We start from the raw sequence: 27099 nt of genomic DNA, 5'->3' as shown, positions 1-27099 counted from the left end.
GCGCCTTCTGCATCTGAGGTGAAAGGTGGCAGAGCAAGACCGGTGTTTGTCAGACCATGAGACATCCCAAAAATAAGTATTCTCATGTAAACATCCGAACGGTTTGGCCTACAAACTATTATTGTTTTGCTCTACGACCCCCACAAGTGTCACAGGACTCGTCTGAAGGTAGCCCATTCAAACGAATGGAAGTATGGAGGTAGTTTTGTGGCAACAAAAATAAGGGGTTAAATATGTTTTTTTTTAAAAACCACCTTTCCTGTGTTTTCTTATAGCTCTTCGATAAAGGATAGACACGTCAAAACCTTGTTCCTTATTATTTTTACTTTTTAAACTGTTTGTTTTGATTGGCTCTTGCTTGCAACTAGTTGCATGAAGTTGAAACGTTTCAACTGGATGCAACCAAGTTGCTGATTAGTTGCAGGAGTGGTGCTTCTTGATTGCTTCATGAAACAACTCAATTGCAAGCCACTAGAATTTCGTGCAAGTTGCGTGGTGTAACGGCTGCCTAAGAATGACAGGATCTGAAAGCGCTACACCCTCAAGCCTGTCATTATTGTTTGGCAAACAACTGAATACCCAATGAGGGAGCTTTTCTCTGACCTCTGTTTTAGCCTCCCCCTTCCAATTAGCATGGCTTGATTTGTCAACTGTTAAGTCCCATGTAAAAAATAAAATGTTTTTAAATGGTTGAGTAACTAAATAGAAATGTTGCGTACTCTAATTGGGATCAGATGATCTAAATGCTTATTTGATAACAGTGCGTCACACCCAAACACATTTATATGGTTAGCCTTGTTTTAGTGTCAGCAGCTGTCCAAAGGCCAATGCTCACTTATTTATTCATAGACCATATGTAGCTTGGAAAGACCAGTGAATGTTTTAAAATGCTGTGCCATCTAATTCAACGAGTCTATCATGGTGACAGCTCAGGTTTTTTCTGTGCACTTGCTTCCTTTATTCATTCCTCACTGTAACACAACATTGATAACAGAAAGCCTTTTAAACGGTGCATGTTAAGTCATTAGCTATGAAAGTTGTGAAAGCTTCTATAAGCAGTATGATTTTATGACCAGTTATCATACACCTGATAACCCAGTAGACCTGCATATGTTTCTAGACGTTAACTCAAGATTTTTTGGATTTGCTTACCGTGACCTCCAACTGAAAATGTGAATCCTCTTTTGCTTTCCTCATGCTGGTTTAGACTAAACAAGCTCTGTTCAAAAGATGTGGTGATGGAATATGAAAGCTCAGTAGTCAAATGAATCTGCTGTGAAGGGGAGTGGGGTGCGCTAAACATTTTTGATTTTGTCTAGTAAGGAGAATATGTCTCCTTGCTTATTTCTTGGAGAGGAGCCTTTTGAATAGTACTATTCTCTTGTATCTGAAATAAAGTTTCCTCTTTTAGTCTAACTTTTAGCATGGTTTGATATGTTCTCTAGGTTTTCTGTTACTTCAGTGGCTGGATTAACTTTTTGTATATTGCAGGGTTTTTAAACAAGCATACGGTACCTCTTTCTTTCGGGTGGAGATCTGTCGATAAGAATGCCTTACTGGATAAAATTGCCATCTTTGTGCCAACATAATATATTTTAAACCTTTTGCTTGGCTACTATCCCTGAGGTGTGTTATCTCCTCCAGGGTGGATTTTTGGCAATGGATGTCAACTGGTAGATCCCATTTTCTACAAACAAAGTTGAAATTCTTTACCCCAGGATCCAAAACATGTACTGTGGCTTAAATATATTTGTGGAAAAAGTGCATATTTAAACAAAATCAATATTTATCTATATACCTTAGACCAGTTGTTACCTAGAAAGAGCTACTGGGTGTGCCAGTGTTTCCAAGCATTGACATGTAATCTTCGCCTCAATGTGTTATCAGACCAGCAGTTTTCAATATGACTTACCATATTGACACAGCATTAGTAGCTGGTGACCGAGCTATGTGACTGTGCACTTGTCACCCTTTCCACAGACAGACTGAACTGACATGGTTATCCACTTCCGCCCTGCCAGAACCTAAGGCTGTGGGAACTAGACTTGACAGACTTGGCTTAGGCAACACACTGACCTCCCAAAAAACAAATAGGAAGTGCACTCAAACTGTGTGGTGGGGCCAGGTTGTTGTTGTCTACATTGAGAAATGGGGATTTTGCTGTGCCAGGAATTGATTCAATCCCTAAGGGAGAGGATTTTCTATTATTTTAGACAGTGTGCGTATGTGAAAGAGATGCATTACACAGGCATGCAGATGCTTGCAGGGTAATTTTAGCCTGTGCTGAGTGGAAGGATCCCCTTGTGGTTGGGGGGGGGTGTAATTAAGTGACTTCTTCTTTCAAGGCTCTCTGCAAAGAGTAGTAAACAGATAATTATGGCTGAGGTGTCAGGCGTGGAGAGATTTATACATAACCCAGGTAGAAATGTGATATTTGCACCCTTTGTACGTAGTTCCTTCGCTGAAGACATCTTTTCCAGCTGCATTTGATAATTGTATTAATTGATGGAGATGGTTGATAATACAGAAGATCTCCAAACATCATTCGTTTCCCACAAATGTTTTGTTGGTTTCAGAGAATCCCAAATTTATTACGAAAGACTCTTCCGTATCGATGCTTCAGTGAGATTGTGGTGGTGGTGACTTGGGGTGTGTGACAGTTTCCTGTCGGAACAGGCCATCCATCAAATGATGTGAACTTTCATGCTGCCCTGTTTTATTAGGTTAACAAGGTTCTTCCTTTTTGAATAGTGTTCAAAACCCATACAGCCCCATACAGCTAATGATTGAATCTGTATTTTTGTACTGACAACATTAGGCCAGGTGTTTGTAGTTAGTCAGTGACACCTTTATTGGTGTAAATGTGTTATTGATAAATGCAGGCCAAATCGGAAGTGGTGGAGGATTTCATGCGTAAAGCAGGAATTATTTCCTTCTAGGACTCTTACCCAGAGGCAGAGATTGGAGTCTCACTGTCACCCTCCCCTAGTATGCTATTTGAGGAGGAGGGCCGGACATGAGGTTTGGCACGACTTCAGTAACTGTTTATGCAGCTGTTACATGTCTGACATCCATGTTAAAACATGCGTCTGGGAAAACTCTTTTTTTTTTTTTTTAGAGTAAGAACTAAAGACCCATGTTTGTTTCATTATCTTTTGACGTTTATGTATTTGTCTGTCCTCAATTCTCCCCAAGTTCAACACTGGTAACCTGTACCTCTAAACAATTCTTATATGGATTGTAGGTCTGGGTGATGGCTCAGGGATCTGAAATATCTAGGTCAATGAATGCTAATACTTTGTAGAGTCTACCCTAGCACCCTTTTGGAATATATTTTTGTTTTGAAGTGCTTTTAAACTTTAACTATGAGGCTGGCTATGCAAGTACAGACATAAAGTCTAGGAAAGGAGTGAGACAAAACCCCTTACGACTCCGGTCTTCCTCTAAATCAGATCCTCATTTTACATTTGACATTTTAGTCATTTCGCATTCATCTTAAGATAGCTTGGTGAGACAACAACATCACAATTATAGCAAGTTTATTTTCCCTCAATAAAGTAGTTATCAGCACAACCAGTGGTAGGAGGAAAAGACAAGTGCCTTTTCTGTTTTTGGGGGTGGGGAGCACCGTTGGATTTAAAGGGGCGGTGTAGTCCAATGTAATTTGCCTGTTTTCTTATGATATTGCCACAGTATGATGTCGAAATAACACTCTGAAATTGTGAAAATTATGATAATGCCCTTTTTGTTTAAGTGCTGTTGAAAAAATGCCTGGAATTTCAGCCTGTTCAGGTGGGATGGATTTTTTTGGCCCAGATCATGACATCACAATCTGATCTGAATATTCTGACCAATGACCACTCACCTTTTTTTATTTGCGTATGTATCCTCTTACTTTGAAGGGGTAAGCGGCGTAGGCTCTAGACTAGAGTCTAGATGGTCCTATCTGCCAATCAGGGCTGTGTATGTAAAGATATGTTTTATTTGTATCAACATGCCAACATGATCTGACTGAGCATTTCAATGGCTAATAGAGGCTCAGGTCTGAGCTGGAGCTGCTCTTCCATAGGGTTAGGAGGGCCAAGAGACCTGAGGTGGCAGAACAGAGTTATTTTACTGGCCTATTAATCTACATTGTTTGCTGTAAATTCTCTGCATGTACAGTTGAAGCGGAAAGCATATCACACCCATCACTGGCTTGCCCTCAGTCCGCCCTTGCTTGAGCAACTTAAAGAAAACTGCAGATGTATGCATCACTACTGCCAGATGTGCCTTATCAGGCCAGTTGGTTAGCTTGTAAAAAAAAAAAAAGATTTGAAATGAAATTCAAAGACTTGAATGTTTCCATTGAATCTTTGTGGCATACTTCTTAATTATTTAACATCCGTTATGCTCAGCTTCACAAGTATCCAATATTAAAAGTCCAATGCAGCTGTTTCTATCCCAATAGCAAATCCTTTCTGGGTCGCAATGAAGTGCCTTACTGTGATTTGTTTTCAATTAAAATGGTCAAAAAGACAGAAAAATAGCTTAATAGCAAAGAACAATTCTTCAAGCAAGAATTTGGAGTGGTCTTAGTGGGGAGGGGATATCTAGCCGTTATTGGCAGAGGTTTGGAACTCTTTCTTATTGGTCTGTTAATTTAACACGTTTTACTGCATGGTGATGTCACCATGGAAAGGCATAAGCTCCATCAGCACTAAAACAGGCTAAATTATCATGCAGTCTTTTCAAACAGCTCCTACATTGAAAAGGGTATTGTCATGATTTTCACAATTTCACATTATAACTCCAGGTGGGAATGTATATAAAACACAAGAAAATCTGTTACTTTACTGGGTCTTTAAGATCAAGTGTGATCAGATTGTGATTTAATTTGAACAAGGAAACAAAGCACACTAGCATAGCCTTTTACTTACACAATAAAAGCAGTTATTTAATTCAGGAATATTTAAGTTTTTGACAATCCAAATGTTTCAGATGAAAGAAAAAAATACTGCATACCACCAGCATGTGTATTGTTATACGGAGCAGAAAAGCCTATTGTTATGACTTGTTTAGCATTCTTCTTTAGAAATAGATGTCTGGTGAGATGTCTGGTAAGATGTGGTTTTTAGAGATTGTTAGACAGTGAGTGAGCATTCATCAGACTACTGTACTCAGTGCAGTATTCAGTGCAGCGCTATACGATTCGAGGCAATAGGATTCTCAAACTCTGTCCAAATTATATATATATATGTTTTAAATATATAATGAAAAAAATATAACGTAACATGTCAAGTACTGGTCTCATGAGCTGAAATGAAAGATCCCAGAAATGTTCCATACGCACAAAGAGTTTTTATTTCTCTCAAATATTGTGCACACTTTTTTTAAATGTTGGTGCGCATTTCTCCATTGGCAAGATATGCCACACGTCAGGTGGATGGATTATCAGGAAGCTGATTTAAACAGCATGATCATTACACAGGTGTATCTTGTGATGGTGATAATAAAAGGCCACTCGAATAAGTGCAGTTTTGTGCTGAGGAGTATTTCTGTCTATAATAGTCCTTTTGTGGGGAATACTCATTCTGATTGGCTGGACCTGCCTGGCTCCCCAGTGAGTGGGCCTGGCTGTTAAGTGGGAGGGCTTGCTCATTCATTTGAAATCCGTAGATTAGGGCCTAATGAATTTATTTCGATTTGATTTCCTAACTAACTCATTAAAAAATTAAATGGTTGCATTTATATTTTTGTTCACTATATATTTTTTTGGATTCAAGTTTTTCAAAATAAGTTAGTTAGGCCAACCCTGCAATCTACACTGAACAAAAATATAAACGCTAACATGACACATCTCCTTCGCATTGAGTTGATCAGGCTGTTGATTGTGGCCTGTGGAATGTTGTCCCACTCCTCTTCAATGGCTGTGTTAAGTTGCTGGATATTGGCGAACTGGAATACGCTGTCGTACACGTCGATCCAGGGCATTCCAAACATGCTCAACAGCTGACATGTCCCAGTTCTTCCACAGCCTTCATATTCACCAGACATTTTCAGCTTCCAGTAATTGTGTACAGATCCTTGTGACGTGGGGCTGTGCATTATCATGCTAAAACATGAGGTGATGGCGGCGCATGAAAGGCACGACAATGGGCCTCAGGATCTCATCACGGTATGTTTGTGCATACAAATTGCCATTGATAAAATACCTTTGTTTATTGTCCGTAGCTTATGCCTGCCCATACCATAACCCCACCGCCACCATGGGGCACTCTCTTCACAACATTGACATCAGCAAACCGCTGACCCACATGACGTCATACATGTTGTCTGCCATCTGCCCAATACAGTTTAAACCGGGATTTATCCTCGAAGGGAATACTTATCCAGCGTGCCAGTGGCAATCGAAAGTGAGCATTTGCCCACTGAAGTCGGTTACGACGCCAAACTGCAGTCAGGGCAAGACCCTGATGAGGACCACAAGTACGCAGATGAGCTTCCCTGAGATGGTTTCTGTCAGTTTGTGCAGAAATACCTTAGTTGTGTAAACCCACAGTTCATCAGCTGTCCGGGTGGCTGGTCTCAGACGATCTGGTAGGTGAAGAAGCCAGATGTGGAGTTCCTGGGCTGGTGTGGTTACACGTGGTCTGCGGTTGTGAGGCCGGTTGGACAAACTACCAAATTCTCTAAAATGAAGTTGGAGGTGGCTTATGGTAGAGAAATGAACAATACATTTTCTGAGAACAGCTCTGATGGACATTCCTGCAGTCAGCATGCAAATTTCATGCTCCCTCAACTTGTGACATCTGTGTTGTGTGACAACTGCACATTTTAGTGGCCTTTTATTGTCTCCAGAACAAGGTGCACCTGCGAAATGATCATGCTGTTTTAATCAGCTTCTTGATATACCACACCTGACAGGTGGATGGGTTATCTTGTCAAAAGAGAAATGCTCACTAACAGGGATGTAAACAAATTTGTGCACAACATTTTAGAGAAATAAGCTTTCTGTGTGTATGGAACATTTCTGTGATCTTTTATTTCTGATCATGAAACCAACACTTTACGCGATGCGTTTTATATTTTTGTTCAGTATAGATACATTTGTTGTTCTGTAAGTTACCTATTCCATGGTAGGTTTTCATAAAGCCACAGACATAGATTACACTTGTCCCAACTACAGTATTCAGAGGGCTGTGGAGTGACACTGAGCAAATTGTTCCTTCTGTGTCCTACTGAGATCTTTGTCTTGATTCATTTAGGCGGGGTGGGCAAAGCAGGCCATGTTTTGTTTGTTCCTGTCATCCTCATGTTGTAACGCCTATTGACTGGGTGGCTTCATCTTAGGTGGCCTGAGCAAATAAAGCTTAGCCAAACAGGGTCTCTGTTTTGTGACCCCATGGATCTAAGCCTACACCAATGACAATACAAAGCAGCATAGGGTTTTAGTTTGCTAACTAATTCATATTTTGAAACTAAATAAATCTTTGTTTTGTTTCCGGTAATGCATAACAGAAGGGCCTACAGCACTGTTTGTGAAACTTTCTCACTGGTTTTATTAACGTAGTTTGCTCAAGGCAGATAGACATATTTTAATACCCCCCCCCCCATGGATTACCTTGATCTTCCCATGATGTAGACTACCAAAATAATTCAGTAGTCAAGGGACAGTAGCTAGTGGGACAATCACAGGCTTGCCAACACAACTAGTCGTTTTCTATTCACACTGGGAACTAAGGAGATGAGATCCCGCCCAAATTTGAATTAATGATGAGGCAGTGTCTTCAACCATTAAAAGCAATCATTACCTCCCTCCCACCCTTGGTTCCTTCCTGCTTTTCGTCCACTGCTTTCCTTAATTGGAGACCCCATGGTGGACACTGGCTTTGTCCCAAATGGCACCCTATTCCCAATATAGTGCACTACTTTTGACCAGGGCCCCTAGAGCTCTGGTCAAAATTAGTGCACTATATAGGGAATGAGGTGCCATTTGGGACGCGGCCTCGGAGAACCTCCTCCGCCCACCCCCCAGGATACTACATTGTTGTTCAGTATACTCACCTCAACAATGGTCCACTACGACTAGTCTACCTCCGTCTTGCGAGGATGTGCATTGATTTTAATCCCCTCACCACCAATCTGTGCCTGCAGGCTGCTTCTGTGTTTACTGCTAAAGCAGGGGAGGAGATTGAGTTGATAGGAACAGCATTCCACTATCATGTGAAGAATTGCTTATAAGTACAAATAAGCCTGTGTTTGTCCTTAAAGTTTCCCAATGTGAGAGACTAACAAATTGAAACTTGGTTATATATTTACAAGAACATTAATGTGTAACTGTCAACAGTATTACAGGTTTCCACATGTCCCTAATATACCAGCCAAGTTACTCAGAACCCAAGCTTAGTTTAGGCCTACCTGATTTCCTCTGCAGCGTACAGCAGTGTTTGAAAGATAATAGCATGGCAACCTTTTCATGTTTGTCAGTCATTTTCCAAATGGCTAAGCCTGGTGTTGTGCCTTGGATTTCAACTGTCCGGAACATTTTGATTGACCACCTAAAGTACAACAGTATCACCAGTGGCAATGATTCCACTGTTTGGTGGAAATATAGAGCTGTCAGCTTTTTGGCATCATTGCAATGTTTCTCATATCCCTTTCAAACCAAGAAGAAAACCCGCCAACTTTAGCATGCTGCCAACTTTTCTTTAAATCTGAAAGGTATTGCCGGCAACAAAGCCTAGTTTATTTCCACCAACCGACCAAGTCATGATTGCAGTAATGTGTTTAAAAGTCCCGCCAACCCCTCAGTATAAATGTCCCCTTTCATCTTACTGGCTTTGGCACGCATCCTGAACCTTCTATTGTTGTCCGACGTCATTAAACTTGTCCTTATAATTATGAAAAAGCATAAACAAAATGGCTGTCTGCATGCAACAGCCTGTTTCAAACAGCAACTCTACTTGTAAAAATATGTGCACCAAAAAAACATCCGTTTTTAAAATGTATTTATGATTTGTCAAGCTAGCAAGTCGGGGGAAATTAAAATCAACTTTCTGGACAACATTTTGGTTTGTTGTTAGCTAGCTATCTAGCTGGCTAGCCAGCTCATATAATTACCAGAACAATTTTTTATTCCCCATAAAAGGAAAATCATGTATGGCAAGCTGCTAACTTACTGTTGTGAATGGGAAGAAATGAAAGCAGTGCATTCTGTCCTAACGGAGGAATTTAGAACTTGATTAATAGATGAGTTAATGGAACGCGGATGTTCCATTGACCAGATTGACGCACATTCAACATCTGATCTAACAAAGTGGATGTTCATCAGGCCCACAGTGTGGTTACTTGGATGTATTTGGCTGTTTTCACTGCATAACATGTTGAAGTTGTCCCTTTTTTTTTTTCATTTTTAGAAGTGACTGCTAAATGCTAACTCACTTATAAGTTTGGTTAGCATACAGAAATCGGATGTGGTAGTCAGTTGTTTTTAACTGTAATCAGTTGATTGGTAATGATGACATGAACATGTTGGGGTTGACATCCAAACAAGCATTATACTCTGATTTTTAACTCAACATAGTGTGAAATACACTTAAACAATAGCCTGAATGTAGGCTAATTTTGCTGAGAGGCAATGAGGAGCCTCAGGATCTTTCCCTCACGCCCCTTTTCCTGAAGCATTTCCATGGCAATTCCATTGTTTTGGTCGAGTTCGATTAACCTCTTTGAATGTTTCTTGCTCATTTGCCGCTAAGCAATGGCTAAATAAAAGGAGAATGACGACGAGAGGTAAAAATGTGTCTGTTTGAAAGGGGATCGTATGTTTTTACAAGCAACATGCTGTGAATTCTGAAAGAAGTATCATAATGCTGGGAAAGCACCTCTTTCTGACAGAGGGGGCTCCCTTTGAGTCGCTGGACCTGCCGGAAACAGTTTATTTTAGAGATCAGCCGGGTGAGGGGGATCTTTATACCAGTCTGACAGTTCTCATAGAGGCAGTTAGTAACGGGCTATCTGCCCTTCAGATGATGAACTCGGGCACATTCCTCAGATTCCTCAATTGTAATGTTGCCCTCCCCCACCCTTTCTGAATACAACTTTCAATTTGTTAAGGTTTTTATCTCAGGAGGTTTTACTTGTCAGACTCTGACCCGACATGACACCTGTTAGAGAAAAGCAAAATAGCCCTAATGAGTTTCCCTTTCCTTTCTCCTGTTTAATGCAGAAGCACACGGCCATCTTATCCCCTGCAGCTCACGCTTTTTTCTTTCCTTACATTAACAGGGTTTGGGTATATCTTGACAGTGAGGACTAGCCTACATGGTGTGTAAGCACACAAGCAAGTAAAAATCAACTTCAGAAGTGCTTTAGTTGCCTTTTTAGAATTTGATATTAATTTGATATGAATAAATTTGCCCTATTGGTTACTAGATCCTACTGTGATCATATTAGCAAGGTGTTAACTGAATTGGATTGTGCCCTGAAGTAAATTGATTACAGTGAGTTCATGCCATGGTTGTTGCTGTATCCGATCCCCATGTCTGTCCGTGTATTGGTTCAGCCCGTGGGAGTGTTGAGTTAAACAGATGTTCTACATATCTCCCGAGCAGATGGAGAAAATCGTGTACAAGGGGAAAAAAAGTTGTCATGCCCACACGTTAAAACTCAAAGCGGTCATTGTTCATCTCCCACGTAAAGAATGTGATGAGGTCATGGGAGGAAATCTAATTGGACCATGGTGTGGCCTGGGGCCTTCCCCTGGACATTAACACACACCCTACAACAACCCGTAATCCCCCCCATCCACCAGATATTCCCTGCTACTCACCCCCAGGCTGTGCCTCTACTGGGTGTAAGGGGATGGAGGCCCAAATCCCACATCCCAGCAAACCGTGTAAAAGGTGAAAATAAGAACACACCTTAAAAGTAGCATGTAGAGGGAGAAGTTTCTAAATGACACCTCGATAATATCAACCCAGAGATTACTTGATAATATATGTATTTTAAATGGCTGATTTAGCTGTTTTCCCCTTGAATGTAAAGGGAGCGAAACATATACGGACACGATTTTAGGGCTCTGATATTTCTACTCATTTGGCTGAACTAATTATGTTTTTCTAATGATTTTCTGAAATAATTAGGCCTTTCATAAGCTGAGGGCTTGAAAAAATCTGATTTCTCAGCCATTAGGAAGGGTTACAATCATCACCCAAGTTTTCACATGATTAATAAGCAACTGGTGTAGATTAACAATGAAATGCTTACTTACGGGCCATTCCCAACAATGCAGAGGTAAAAAAAGAAATAATAGAAAACTAATAAGAGGAATAAGTACACAATGAGTAACGATATCTTCGCTATATACACAGGGTACCAGTACCAAGTCGATGTTCAGGGGTATGAGGTAATTGAGGTAGATATGTACATATACAGTGCCTACGGAAAGTATTCAGACCCCTTGACTTTTTCCACATTTTGTTACATTACAGCCTCAAAAATTCAAAAATGTATTAAATTGTTTTTCCCCTCATCAATCTACACACAATACCCCATGATGACAAAACAGCTTTTTTTTTTCTTCATTTTTGATCATTTATAAAACATGTAAAAGGGATCACATTTACATAAGTATTCAGTCCCTTTACTCAGTACTTTGTTGAAGCACCGTTGGCAGCGATTACAGCATCGAGTCTTGGGTATGACGCTACCAGCTTGGCACACCTGTATTGGGGAGTTTCTCCCATTCTAATCTGCAGATCCTCTCAAGCTCTGTAAGGTTGGATGGGGAGCGTCGCTGCACAGCTATTTTCAGGTCTCTCCAGAGATGTTCGATCGGGTGCAAGTTTGGGCTCTGGCTAGGCCACTCAAGGACATTCAGAGACTTGTCCTGAAGCCACTCCTGCAGTGTCTTGGCTGTGTACGTAGGGTCATTGTCCTGTTGGAAGGTGAACCTTCACCCCAGTCTGAGGTCTTGAGTGCTCTGGAGCAGGTTTTCATCAAGGATCTATCTGTACTTTGCTCTGTTCATCTTTCCCTCGATCCTGACTAGTCTCCCAGTCCCTGCCGCTGAAGAACACCCCCACAGCATGATGCTGCCACCACCATGCTTCACCGTAGGGATGGTATTGGCCAAAGAGTTCAATCTTGGTTTCATCAGACCAGAGAAACTTTTTTTCTCATGGTCAGAGTCTTTAGGTGCCTTTTGGCAAACTCCAAGCAGCATGTTGTGCCTTTTACTGAGGAGTGGTTTCCGTCTGGCCACTCTACCATAGAGGCCTGATTGTTGGAGTGCTGCAGCGATGTTTGTCCCTTTGGAAGGTTCTCCCATCTCCACAGAGGAACTGTAAAGTTCTGAGTGAGTGCCCATCAGGTTCTTGGTCACCTCCCTCACCAAGGCCCTTCTCCTCCGATTGCTCAGTTTAGCCTGGCGGCCAGGTCTAGGAAAAGTCTTGGTGGTTCCAAACATCTTCCATTTAAGAATGATGGAGGCCACTGTGTTCTTGGGGATCTTCAATGCTACAGACATTTTTTGGTACCCTTCCCCAGATCTGTGCCTCTACACAATCCTGTCTCGGAGCTCTACGGACAATTCCTTCGACCTCATGGCTTGGATTTTGTGGGACCTGTTTTCACTTTTTTTAAAATATTTTTTAATCTGTTTTAGAATAGGGCTGTAATGTAACAAAATTTGGATAATACTTTCCGAAGGCACTGTAGGCACTGTAGGTAGGGATAAAGTGACGAGGCAACAGAATAGATAATAAACAGTAGCAGCGGCGTATGTGATGAGTCTAAAGAGTTAGTGCAAAAAGGGTCAATGCAGTCCAGGTAGTTATTGGTTAACTATTTAACATTATTTAGCAGTCTTATGGCTTGGGGGTAGAAGCTGTTCAGGGTCCTGTTGGTTCCAGACTTTGTGCATCGGTACCGCTTGCTGTGTAGTAGCAGAGAGAACAGTCTGACTTGGGTGGCTGGAGCCTTTGACCATTTTTAGGGCCTTCCTCTGACACCGCCTGGTTTAGTGTTCCTGCATGGCAGGGAGCTCGGCACCAGTGATACATTGGGCCATACGCACTACCCTCTAGCGCCTTGTAGTCGGATGCCAAGCAGTTGCCATACCAGGCGGGTATGCAGCCAGTCAAGATGCTCTCAATGGTGCATCTGTAGAACTTTTGGAGGATCTGAGGGCCCATGAGTCTTTTCAGCCTCAGAGATTGAATAAGAGATTATCTTATTCAATAAGAGATTGTCTGCAGAGATTGAATAAGAGATTTGGTGTGACTGAGACTTTTCTCCCAGGAAGGCGCTCCAACTTTCAGCACCATTTTCACTTACAGCCTCGCTCTTGTTGCTAACACACTCAGCCTGAAGCAATCAGCTTTGTTTTTGATACCTTTGTGGGATGTCAATGAAACCTTATCCCAAACCCAATCACAAATCAGCAGTTTTATCACCTCTCGTCTCTGACAACTTAGAGGTGTGTTGAAAGACCCTTCATCAAATAGCCAACAGCGAAGCATACCACCTTGGTTTAACCCAAGAATGTCAACAATAATACATTCAAAAGAATTTGACATCAAAAGAACTAGCCTCAATGGGTGGGAAGCCACCATATCATGTCCACTTTTTTTAAATAACTAGCCCATAACCACATACACTATTTGCATTCCACCCCCCCCCTTATGCTGCTGCTACTCTGTTTATTATTTATGCATAGTCACTAACTCTACCTACATGTCCATATTAACCGGTGCCCCCACACATTGACTATGTACTGGTACCCCCTGTATATAGCCTCACTGTTGTTATTTTACTGCTGCTCTTTAATTATTTGTTACTTTCATTTGTTACTTTTCTGTTTTTTACTTAACAATGCAGTTTAAAGAATAGTACGTGTTAAGGGCCTGTAAGTAAGCATTTCACTGTTAGGTCTACACCTGTTGTATTCGGCGCATGTGACAAATAACATTTTGATTTGCTTACTCATTTTCTATAATACATTTGTCATTAATGCATACATTAGTTTCACAAGCCATTGTTAGTTATTGTTAGTGCAATGACTGGAAGTCTATGGTAACAACTAACATGTTCATCTGACTCAAGTGAGGTAGATAAAGGGCTTCATTGCCAAAATAAACTGTTGTCAAACATTTTAGGTAGTGTCGTGAGGGGAACTGGCAGAAACCACCTGGCACTGAAAATGTTGGAAAGAGTTTTCCAATAGCCACAGAACGTCAAGTACAAAATGTTCTGCATGTTGAATTAATTGCAGTGTGTGGGCTTCTTGACTGTAATGTTCTTAAGGAAAGATCTCTTCTGTGTTAAAATAGAATTAATGAGATTGTCTTCGGGAAATGGTACCATCTGTTTTTCATACGATGTTCACTGCTTATGAGTATAGGAATTGGCTGTGCGATTAACAGATTATAAACTTTTCAAAGACGCCCCCTCTGCTGACCCCCTGGAATGTCCCCCTTGGTAGTCATCTACAGAAAGGTCCCAGATCTGTTTGTTGAAAAACTCTGGTCTTGTGAGGTTTGTCTGCTTACAAGTCCAAGCTTGCAGTGATAACACACAACTTGTGTTCTAATGACATGTTAGAGACCATAGGAAACATCAGTGTGTCTTGTCAGAATGTTTGGCAATGTAAATGCGGATTTCACATTTCCTCAAACCAACCGAATGCATGTTTGAGTGTCGGAATATATGAGCGGAATGTGCATATAATTACATGATTCGCGGAATATTACGTTTGACTTTTTCTTTACAGTATGTGATAAAAAGTCCTTGTTTAGTTCTGGCCATTCATGGTTCAACAATTGTAAGCCAGGCACAAATTCTCAGATTCAATCAATGCTTGATTTGTTGAGCATGCATGTCTTCTTCTCCAGAACTTTTGAATTGCTGATCAAAGACAATCCTCTTTTTAGAACAGTCATGAGCTTTCATTCACATTTTAACAAGAAATATGTCTCCATACACAGCCCCTTTTCCCCCTAACTTACTTGTCTCTGTTCTCCCTCTCGAGTCGTTCTCTTGTCAGCCCTCCCCTTTACTGGCCTAGCGGAAGCACATTCCAGCAGAGAGGAAGAGACGAAGCGAAAGGTTTTACTCAGCCCATAATCTGTCCACGAAATTGAGCCCGCGAAGTGAGGAATTTTTGCTCGAATAGAAGTTCCATAATGGTTAGGTTTTGTTTTTACGAATGCACTGATCTAAGCAGACGCACGTGGCATTTCGACAACTTTGAAAAGACTACTATCGGAGTTGTGCCTGTTGTCAGAGATGGATGGAGGACTCATCATTGGTATAACCTGTTTTAGCATGGACATTGCCGTTGAGGGCTTCCACCATTTTAAAGTAGTCAACTGGATGGAGATTTCCTATGAGTTGGGAGCAGTCAGCCAATGAAAAATAAGAAAATTGACTCCTTTAAAATGGATATGGCCTCAATGACACTTTCAGATGCTATAATGGCAAAGATAAAAATATGGGTCTAATATCCATCTCTGGCCTATTGTTCACACACACGTATCTGCCCTCTCATTGGCTAGAATGGTCCAATCTGATCTCGCCACCTCCCGCCTGCCTTTCATCTTTGAGGACATGTATTTACATTGTTAGAGCAGGCACTTGACTATCTTGTCAATATCAAATAATATTGATTCCAGACAGTACACTCTCCACCTCCCCTCCCCCAACCACCACGTCACAGCCTCACTCTACTACAACATGCTTGAGGAGTGAGCAGCTGCACACATGGTTGAAGTCCCCTCCCTTAGTTATCGGCTGTCACTCACAGGAGTTTCTTTTCATTTAAAACATTACTGCGTTTGGAGATCTAAAAGATATTTCAGTATCAGTATCTTACAATGGTAGTGTTAAGTCGGTTTTAACCAATACCAATTATTGCGTATTAGGCTGTAGCATAACTATAGCTTGACAGATATCGGTTGATAGATATTATCAGACATTATTAGCCTTATACAGAAATATTTGTATCGGTCTTTATTCCACCGATAAAGCACCGATATTCTATACATAGAATGAACAAATACTTGTGCTCATTTGCGGTATTAGAGTGCTCTACGAGCTGCTCATTGAACATCATTCAGCCTGTAAGTCATGACGTGAGAGTCAGAGTGGTCGTAGTGGTTTGACGGTGAGTAGCTTGCCACAGCCGTTTTTGAATAAGTAAATAATCAAAATTACACTTCACCAAGCAAGCAGTCCTATCCTCATCACATGCTCACTTGGTTAACGTTAGCTGGCTAGCTAACCAGCAATGTAGTTAGGCTCTATCTAGCCAGCAAGGTAGTTAGAATGCTGCGCCCTTAGGCCAAGGCACTGCATTGCAGCGCTAGAGGCGTCACTACAGACCCGGGGTTGATCCCAGGCTGTGTTGCAGCCGGCCGCGACCAGGAGACCCATGAGGCTGCGCACAATTGGCCCAGCATCGTCCGGGTTAGTGGAGGGTTTGGCCGGCCGGGATGTCCTTGTCCCATCGCGCTCTAGCGACTCCTTTGGCGGGCCGGTCACGTGCGCTGACATCAGTGGACAGCTATACAGTGTTTCCTCTGACACGTTGGTGCGGCTGGCTTCCGGGTTAAGCGAGCCGTGTGTCAAGAAGCAGTGTGGCTTGGCTGGGTTGTTTCAGAGAACGCATGGCTTACGACCTTACGGGAGTTGCAGCGATGGGACGAGACTTTAACTACCAATTGTGTATCACAAAATTGGGGAGAAAAAGGGGTTTAAAAAGTACAAAATAAATAAGGGTAGTTAGCCTAACTAAGTGGCTAGCTAGCAAGCAATCTCAAATCAAAGTTTATTTGTCACGTGCACTGAGTACAACGGGTGTAGACCTTAGTGAAATGCTTACTTACAGGCTCTAACCAATAGTGCAAAAAAGGTATTAGGTGAACAATAGGTAGGTAAAGAAATAAAACAACAGTAAAAAGACAGGCTATATACAGTAGCGACGCTATATACAGACACAGGTTAGTCAGGCTGATTTGAGGTAGTATGTACATGTAGATATGGTTAAAGTGATTATGCATATAAGATAAACAGAGAGTAGCAGCAGTGTAAAAAGAGGGTTTGGGGGCACACAGTGCAAATAGCCATTTGATTACCTGTTCAGAAGTCTTATGGCTTGGGGGTAAAAACTGTTGAGAAGCCTTTTTGTCCTACACTTGGCACTCCGGTACAGCTTGCCATGCGGTAGTAGAGAGAACAGTCTGACTGGGGTGGCTGGGGTCTTTGACAATTTTTAGGGCCTTCCTCTGACACCATCTGATATAGAGGTCCTGGATGGCAGGAAGCTTGGCCCCAGTGCTGTACTGAGCCGTACGCAATACCCTCTGTAGTGCCTTGCGGTCAGAGGCCGAGCAATTGCCGTACCAGGCAGTGATGCAACCAGTCAGGATGCTCTCGATGTTGCAGCTGTCAAACCATTTGAGGATCTCAGGACCCATGCTAAATCTTTTTAGTTTCCTGAGGGGGAATAGGCTTTGTCGTGCCCTCTTCACGACTGTCTTGGTGTGTTTGGACCATTCTAGTTTGTTGTTGATGTGGACACCAAGGAACTTGAAGCTCTCACCCTGCTCCACTACAGCCCCGTCGATGAGAATGGGGGCGTGCTCTGTCCTCCTTTTCCTGTAGTCCACAATCATCTCCTTAGTCTTGGTTACGTTGAGGGATAGGTTGTTATTCTGGCACCACCTGGCCAGGTCTGACTTACTCCCTATAGGCTGTCTCGTCGTTGTCGATGATCAGGCCTACCACTGTTGCATCGTCTGCAAACTTAATGATTGTGTTGGAGTCATGCCTGTCCATGCAGTCGTGGGTGAACAGGGAGTACAGGAGGGGACTGAGCACGCACCCCTGGGGAGCTCCAGTGTTGAGGATCAGCGTGGCAGATGTGTTGCTACCTACCCTCACCACCTGGGGGCAGCCCTTCAGGAAGTCCAGGATTCAATTTTAGAGGGAGGTGTTTAGTCCCAGGATCCTTAGCTTAGTGATGAGCTTTGAGGGTACTATGGTGTTGAACGCTGAGCTGTAGTCAATGAATAGCATTCTCACATAAGTGTTCCTTTTGTGCAGGTGGGAAAGGGCAGTGTGGAGTGCAATAGAAATTGCATCTGTGCTACTTATGTGCGAACACTGGACTGGCACCAAAGTCAAGACTCCTTAATACAAAAATAACACTGTTACTATCTGGGACTATTACGTTAGTGGATTCATTTATTTAGTTGACGCAGATCTATCATTCAGGCCATGTGCTTCATTCATGAGATAAGATTGTTAGCTAGCTCCTAGCTAAATTAGAACGTGCGACTAAAACCAGTGTGGCAAGTATTTTCCTGTAGTAACGTTTTCAATCATCAGTGCATGTCATTTGCAGTTGAAATGTATAGCCAATACATTTTGTATTGAATAACAGTGTAATTTACATTATGGTGTCAGTAAGAAAACTTTGTCTTACTGAACAGCTTGCGTGTGCTTTTCATAACAGACAATACATTATGTGATAACAAGGAATCCCATTGGGCAATGAATGGTGGAACGTATAACGCCTCAAACAGCAGACTGTCGACCAATTGTCTTCACGTTGTTATGCTGCATCACGCGGTTGCTAAGCTAATTGTCATGCAATCGTTTTATAGTCCCATACCCCTTCAAACGTTCAACCTCCAGCTGCATATCCCCTCCAGCACCAGGGTTAGCGCACTCTCAAATGTTGTTTTTTGCCATCATTGTAAGCCTGCCACACACACACTATACGATACATTTATTAAACATAAGAATGAGTGTGAGTTTTTGTCACATCCCGGGTCATGGGAAGTAACAAAGAGCTCTTATAGGACCAGGGCACAAATAATAATAATCAATTATTTTGCTCTTGATTTAGCCATCTTACATATAAAACCTTATTTGTTCATCAAAAATTGTTAACTCACCACATGTTAATGAGAAGGGTGTGCTTGAAAGGATGCACATAACTCTGCAAAGTTGGGTTGTATTGGAGAGTCTGTCTTTTCATTTTCCACACACAGTCTGTGCCTGGATTTAGTTTTCATGCTAGTGAGGGCCGAGAATCCACTCTCACATAGGTACATGGTTGCAAAGGGTATCAGTGTCTTAACAGCGCGATTTGCCAAGGCAAGGAACTCTGAGCACAGCCCAATCCAGAAATCTGGCAGTGGCTTCTTTTTTAATTCAGTTTTCACAGAACCGCTTGTTGCAATTTCGATGAGGCTCTCTTGTTCAGATATCTGTAAGTGGACTGGAGGCATGGCATGAAAGGGATAACGAATCAAGTTGTTTGTGTCGTCCATTTCGGGAAAGTACCTGCGTAATTGCGCTCCCAACTCATTCGGGTGCTTCGCTATATCACATTTGACATTGTCAGAAAGTTTGAGTTTATTTGTACATAAAAAATCATACAATGATGGAAAGACCAGTGTGTTGTCCTTGTTAATGCAGGCAACTTCTTAATCATAGCCTCAATTTTGTCCCGCGTGTTGAATATAGTTGCGAAGAATCCCTGTAATCCTAGATTCAGATCATTCAGGCGAGAAAAAACATCACCCAGATAAGCCAGTCGTGTGAGAATCTCATCATTATGCAAGCGGTCAGACAAGTGAAAATTATGGTCAGTAAAGAACTTTAAGCTCGTCTCTCAATTTAAAAAAATAAAATATAAAAAAGAAACTTGTCAATACTTTGCCCCTTGATAAGCAGCGCCCTTCTGTATGTTGTAAAAGCGTTACATGGTCACTGCCCATATCATTGCATAATGCAGAAAATACACAAATTCAGGGGCCTTGCTTTAACAAAGTTAACCATTTTCACTGTAGTGTCCAAAACGTCTTTCAAGCTGTCAGGCATTCCCTTGGCAGCAAGAGCCTCTCGGTGGATGCTGCAGTGTACCCAAGTGGCGTCTGGAGCAACTGCTTGCACGTGCGGTACTACTCCACTATGTCTCCCTGTCAAGGCTTTTGCTCTATCAGTACAGATGCCAACACATCTTGACCACCAACGTCCATTTGATGTCACAAAGCTGTCCAGTACTTTCAAAATATCCTCTCAGGTTGTCCTGGTTTCCAGTGGTTTGCAGAAGAGGATGTCTTCCTTAATTGACCTCCCATAAACGTAACGGACATATACCAGGTCTGCCAGGCCCGCCACGTCTGTTGACTCATCCAACTGTAACGCATATAATTCCCTGGCTTATGCGAAGCAGTAATTGTTTCAGAACATCTCCTGCTGTGTCACTGATGCGTTGTGAAACAGTGTTGTTTGATGAAGGCATTGTCAGTATAGTTTTTTTGGGGGGGCCTTTTCCCCTAGCATTGTCCCAGCCACATCCATGGCATCAGGAAGAATTAAGTCATCCACGATATCATGGGGCTTGCCTGTCCTAGCCACTCGGTAGCTCACCATATAAGACGCTTCTAATGAATGTTATATGTTGCTTTTATACATGTCTTACTACTCGAAAGTCGTCTTTATTCCCGCTCAAAAAACTTTCGTGGCTTATTTTTCTAATTGTCATGTTTCGCTTCTAAATGTCTGTGCAAAGAGTGAAGGTTTCCTGCAAGAGAGTAACAGTTAATGTGATTGGATGTTAATTATTTGAATAGGCTACCTGTATTTGACATAATTCTTTGACATTTTATTTTTGGCAGTGAAATGAGGCTACTCAGGCAAGAAAAAAAACTCTCCCAAATCTATAGCCCCGTTGGAAAATATAAATGTGCTGTTTGAAAATGCGAAGAAGAAAAAAAAGTCAAAGAATTACATTTTTATTTGGCGTACCCCAGTTCGGGAATACCTGCTCTACGCTATAGTTATTTTTTTGTCACATAAACTAAAATTAGGCAAACTGTTATAATTTTAGCAACCAGGAAATGGAGGAGCTATTTCTGCGTAGTGCATCTTTAAGTGCATCAGCTCGATCATTGCATTAGACGACAATTTTAGTAAAGACTGAAATCTTAGCTATTCCTGCTCACTATTGATGTTTGTTACTGCAGGCCTACATCACTGAAAGGATGCATTTATAGGGCATAGCTGGCCATGTGGGTATTACTTTGTACAGTTTTAGCTAATCAGTGAAAGAATGCACCTAGGGCTTGAAAGCTGAAAGTAGGCCTTCAGTGACAATCACAGCCACAGTGTACTGTAAAACTCATTTTGGTTGAAGGTACTAAGAACAAACCTTGGCCACCCAAGACTCTTAATCGGTCCCACACACCAGTAAGATTTGTAAAATGTTTGCTTGCAGAGAGTACTTAGCGCCTGTGAACAAATGTCAACAGACTTTGAACACATCAGCCTTGTTAAAATACTCCATTCCAGAAGGTGGCGGTAGCATTGCATTCTTACGCTTAGTTTGGCGATGCGAGTCCCTGTGTATTTTGCTTTGTAGGTATCCAATGTTGGCTAACTAGCTACCTGTGCTAATGTTGCTATTGTTGTAAAAAGCCGTTGTTAATACTAGACGGATGACCACAGCTAGATAACTAGCTAGCAAGATGACGAGGAAACTATTTAATTCACTCTCCATAATCCCATACTGCCAGTGGCTGCCCATAGCCAATTATTTAGCTGGCTAGATAACCTTAGCTAAACCTTTAGAATGTAATTCGCTAATTTTTTCATTTTTGTTGTCACTCCTGTCGGTTTCCCCTCTTGGAGGTTTGTGCTCTCTGATTGGCTCAAAGTCAAGTTGTCGGCCACTGAGGAGCATTGCAATTCTACAAGTAGCAATGGCAGATTCGTCGGTACCAGTTCAGTACGCAGCTGGTACATATTTTGTTCTAGCAAGAGAAGAAACGGCCTCCTACTGTGATATAAGTACCTATTAGCAGTCAGATTCTCTTAATGATTTAAACCTCAGCTGCCAGAGTAACCATGTCCTTGTTCAAGGCTAAACCATAATTTCCATTGCCCTTTCCTCATTTTCTTCAGGACTTGCCTTGCCTGTGAACTAGACTACTTGTCTAGTGACTGCCTGACCACCTGTATTCACTGTTGAGGCTTCCTTTGTCTCCACTGAGTGGCTCTTCCATGTTGGGTTGACGAGAGGCCCTTTTGTTTGCCTCTGCTTGCCACTTCATTGCTGTGCCAACAGATGCTGTTTGTCTTGTTTGCGAGGATGTGGGGGTGGTTTTAGAAATTAGATGTCAATGACAGTCTGTTCCCAGTGCGATTCCCCGATGCTCGGGCACTCTTAAGTTTGCTTGTTCACAGAATGTCACATTCAGATGCTTTGGTGTCATGCCTGTGCATCTTAATAGAAGTGGCCAGTGGAAAGAGTGGGCAAATTGGTTGTAAAAGGTCAGACAAATGGTTAAGCTTAAAGTTCTTTATGTCTATGCCATGTTATGGAATGTCAACCAGTCAAGTATGCCTGTGTCTCGTTGCACTTGTGTGTGATTTGAGTTTTTTTCCATGATTTAATTAGAAACTTTCTCAGTGTTAAGCTAAACTCTTTTTCTACTTAAATAGATTTGAGGAGAAATTTAACACAATCGAATGGGTATAAGCGCAAATAAACATTTTATTCCTTCCTGCTTTTTTCATTTGAAAAGATTGCTCTAGATGTTAAAGCAGACCTGTTGAAATCCACGCCTAGTTTGGTGACTCACAGGCCAGTTGAGGTAAAATTTGTACGTCTTATGTTTGAATAGGACACTCACTGGGCCAAAGCAGGCACTCCAGAACATTTATAGCATACTCGACTATTCACTTTAATCTCAATGTAAACGCATGAATTCATGACAAAACCAGTTCACACCCTACAGTATGAGCTATCGTATGAGATTTATATTTATTTATAACTATAACTTATAACTTTTAAAATACAGAAATGCAGCCAACAAAATGCATCATAATGGCTGTATTTTGAAAGTTGCCGATCTTGAAAACTTGATTGCTGACATGTCAAACATTTCCGGACTATATCAACAATGGGCTAATGAAACAAATACCAAAAGATAATTTTGGGGTGGAATTGTCCTTTAAGAGGTCCCTCAAGTCAAAGGTCATGGTCACTGCAACAACATATACAAAAACTCACTCGGGAAGAAATTAACTGATTCATTTAAATCCTCTCTCTTCCAGCCCTTCTGTAGTTGAGACATCTATATGTTTCAGTAAGTTACATGGCTTCACCTATATTTGCGCACGGCACAATGGTTCCTGTATAGATTTTTTTATTTTCTTTGCAGATCTGTTTAGAGAGAAAATTCTTTGTTAAACAAACAATTGTACCCCCTGTCGCCGTGTTGAAAGATCATGTCATTTCTTTACACAAAATAAATGACGTCTCCCCATACCATTTCTCTTAGCGCATATAGTCTGGTGTTCATCCCCCTTCAAGTCCTAGCCTGCTCAGACATGCCAAATAGGTTTTGAAAAGACCCTCTAGTATTACTGGAGGACACTGGAGAGCTTTGGAAATCCTCCTTTGTCTTGGTTTAAACAGACAATGCATCTGGAAAAGGCTTGTTGTAAAGTCTTTTAGTGACTGATTAGCTTTTTTGGGTCATTGAGCAACAGCTTAATATTTATCCATGCGTTGTGCAAGAGATTTTTTTTCATCTTTATTAACTGTGTAGTTGGAACAGTTATGGTAGCTTGTATTGTTCACTGTGAACCATGCGCTCATCTTTTGGCTAAAGTATCAAAAATCTCATGTTTCTTTTCTGTTCTGCAGGCAAGGCTTTCGACATCACTTACGTGCGACTCAAGTTCCACACCAGCCGCCCAGAGAGCTTCGCCATCTACAAGCGCACAAGTGAGGATGGACCATGGACGCCTTACCAGTACTACAGTGGCTCCTGTGAGAAGACCTACCAGAAGACCAACAGGGGCTTCATCCGCACCGGACAGGACGAACAACAGGCCCTGTGTACAGACGAGTTCAGCGACATCTCACCCCTGACCGGAGGAAACGTCGCCTTCTCCACCCTTGAAGGCCGGCCCAGTGCTTACAACTTTGACAACAGCCCAGTTCTTCAGGTAAAGAAAAACATCTGCTGTTTTACAGCGTTCTAGAGACCTTGATAAAGGAACATTGTGTGATGCTTTTGTTCCAGCTCCATATGAATGATCTCAGACTTGTGTGTCCCTGAGTGGCTGTTTTATTTTTGCAAGGTTGTCTGAGGCACAGAGTATGTAGTGCATCATATATCAGTAGCGTTGAGGCTATCAATGATGTGGAAGAGTAGGTGGACAGAGTAATGATAAGTTAGCCCCTATACTTGAGATATTGGCCTGGACATTTGCTGTTGGCAGGCGTGCCCAATGGATGGGAGTAGCACACTAGTCTAGTTGGGAAAGTGTGAGAGCCTGACCAGTGCCAAGTGTTGCAACATGTTGCTAGGTGACACCCCCAGATTTCCCACTACAGTACTGATTGAATTTGGCTCTACAGAGGCACAGCTGGAAATGTTTGTTGCGCATTGCTTTCAGCAAGTGAGAATTTTTGTGTGTGCTTCCAGACAAAGCACAACGATACTATTAGCCAATAGGGCTGGAAAATTGCCAGGGACCTCACGATACGAAAAAACTAGGAAAAAATACCTGAGTTTTTGCACAGGAACAGCCGACTAGCGTTAGCTAATGCTACCTAGCAACAACAAAAACGCTAAAACATGTTTTTTTTTTTTTTTATCAAAGTGTTGATATAATATTACAATATGTAACTGTATCGATTTGTTTTCCTCCCATCACTACTAACCTACATCAGATTTTTAACCCAAATGACTAACATTTTATAGACTAACTGTTTAAGAGGTTAACCAGCTACTTACTTACTATATTCATGTAAGAAAGTTGTCTTTATATATAAAGGGTTTATCTTGAGTGCTTTCTTAATTAAAAGTAGTCCGCTGATGCCTGGTAATTTCAGATATATTTTAACGTTTTTATTATTCTTGTTTTTACAAAAACTAGTCAGCTCGTGACTCATAGTACGTATTTATCTGCTATTGGTTGTTCATGCTTTTTTCCGCCTGTGTAGAATACCCTGGCTTTCAAATGTAATGCACTATCTCTAGCAAATGAACAAATTTAGCTCTGGCGCCATATACTTCCATATTTGACTTTCTCGTGTGACATAGCTATTTATACCAAAGCCCAAGACTCTTTTTGGAATGGATACCTTTGAGGCGTCATAGGGCTACGTTGCAGGGATAGTTGTTTGTTAAGTGGAGTCTATGTAATATTTGAATGATTGTTTAAGATTCCTCAGGATATGGAATATTTTTCATACAACAACAACAATCTACCAAAACATTTTAATATTGGGCTAACTCTGTATACAGAAAATATAGCCTACAGGTAATGAACAGAAAAAAACTTTACATAATTCATCAAGCTATACAGTGCATTCGGAAAGTATTTAGACACCTTGACTTTTTCCACATTTTGATACTTTATAGCCTTATTCTAAAATGTATTAAGTTGTTTTTCCCCCTCATCCGTCTACACAAAATACCCCATAATGACAAAGCAAGCACAGGTTTTTATACATTTTAGCGAATGTATAAAAAACAGCGATTACAGCCTTGAGTCTTCTTGGGTATGACGCTACAAGCTTGGCCTGTAGTTTGGGGAGTTTCTCCCATTCTTCTCTGCAGATCCTGTCATGCTCTGTCAGGTTGGATGGGGAGCGTCGCTGCACAGCAATTTTTTAGTCCGGGCTTTGGCTGGGCCACTCAAGGGCATGTGTTATCTTGGCTGTGTGCATAGGGTAATGTCCTGTTGGAAGGTGAACCTTCGCTCCAGTCTGAAATCCTGAGCACTCTGGAGCAGGTTTTCAAGAAGGATCTCTCTGTACTTTGCTCCGTTCATTTGATGTTATTTTAATGGACAAAAAAATGTGCCTTTTATTTCAAAAACAAGGACATTTTGAAGTGACCCAAAACCTTTGAACGATGGCGTATAAGCGGATGGAGTGATAGTGCCAGAGAAGTCAAAGGGGTAGACGAGCAGAGCCTTTGGCCCCGTGCCTGAGACAGACGGAACCTGCTCTGACTCATGGCTGCCCTATGGATGTGTCAGACTGTTCTAGTAGAGTTAGGCTATAAGTGGCAAAACCATGGAGCTGTTGTCAGCAAAAACTCAAGCCTGATATATGTTTTGAGTTAGTCTACTGGTAGTAGTTAGGCTACAACTAATTCTGCAGAATGTTTGTTGGCAAATAATTTTGCCTGTGCAAGCGATATGTTGCACACTGGACTTGGCTGCATTTACAACTCCTGTTCAAAAATAATTAAAACGGTGTATTAAAATGTTGAACGTAAAACAGGCTATTTAAACCTGCATGTGTGGAAAAGAACAATCTTAGATGTTACTCTTCTGCTGTTTACTCTGGATTTGTCCTCCTCTGCTGTAATTCTAAACAAGCAAACAAAAGGCTTCTATCTTCTCATTCCAGAACCAGTCTGATTCCATGAGAATGTCTGAGGTTTGGTTTAGATTAGTTTAGCTGTATTTATTTTTCTTCTAAATGGCTGCAATAGGACCTGGGATAGGGCTTAATCTCTCATTTAAAATGTAAACAATTCCTTGTATGTCAAACAAACCTATCGTGCAGTCCACATTAAAATCTCTAAAACACTCTCCCTTTTCTCCTCCGTCAAGAAAAGTTGTAAGTTAGTAACTCTCCATACATATTTAGCAGGCAAGGCCTGTCAGACGTGTTTGTAGAGTCTGACCTGGCTGCATTTTAACACTGTGTCCTTTTTGTCTTTTCTTCAGGAATGGGTGACGGCCACAGATATCAAAGTGACCCTGAACAGGCTCAACACTTTCGGAGATGAAGTTTTCAATGATCCCAAGGTCCTGAAATCCTACTACTACGCTATCTCAGACTTTGCAGTGGGAGGAAGGTGAGAGTGGTTCCCTCGGCATTATGCTATCTCTATCTTGCAACAGCTTTTGGCAGCTTCCACTGCCTGGCTTTTCCCTTGTGTACAGATTTTTTCCATTTTATTTTACCAATACCATTGAATATAGCAATTTCACACACACAAGTATATTTTCTATGAATAATTCATCGTACAAGTTTTTATTTTATTTGGAATTAGAAATTCGAGC

General features: G+C 41.5%; 1 protein-coding gene across 1 annotated transcript in view; it reads left to right on the top strand.

Moving 5' to 3' along the window:
- The window catches only part of LOC106599430 (laminin subunit gamma-1), a 75774-nt gene that overhangs the window by 24882 nt on the left and 23793 nt on the right, over positions 1–27099 (top strand). Inside the window, exons 2-3 of the mRNA XM_014190665.2 lie at positions 23711–24015; positions 26761–26891. Of these exons, the coding sequence (XP_014046140.2) occupies positions 23711–24015; positions 26761–26891 (436 nt within the window). The remainder of the gene's footprint in view (positions 1–23710; positions 24016–26760; positions 26892–27099) is intronic.

The sequence above is a fragment of the Salmo salar genome, chromosome ssa03 (assembly GCF_905237065.1).
Source record: "Salmo salar chromosome ssa03, Ssal_v3.1, whole genome shotgun sequence".
In the NCBI taxonomy this organism is placed as follows: Eukaryota; Metazoa; Chordata; class Actinopteri; order Salmoniformes; family Salmonidae; genus Salmo; species Salmo salar.
Note: the sequence above shows the minus strand (reverse complement) of the source record. Positions and strands in the feature narration are given on the sequence as shown.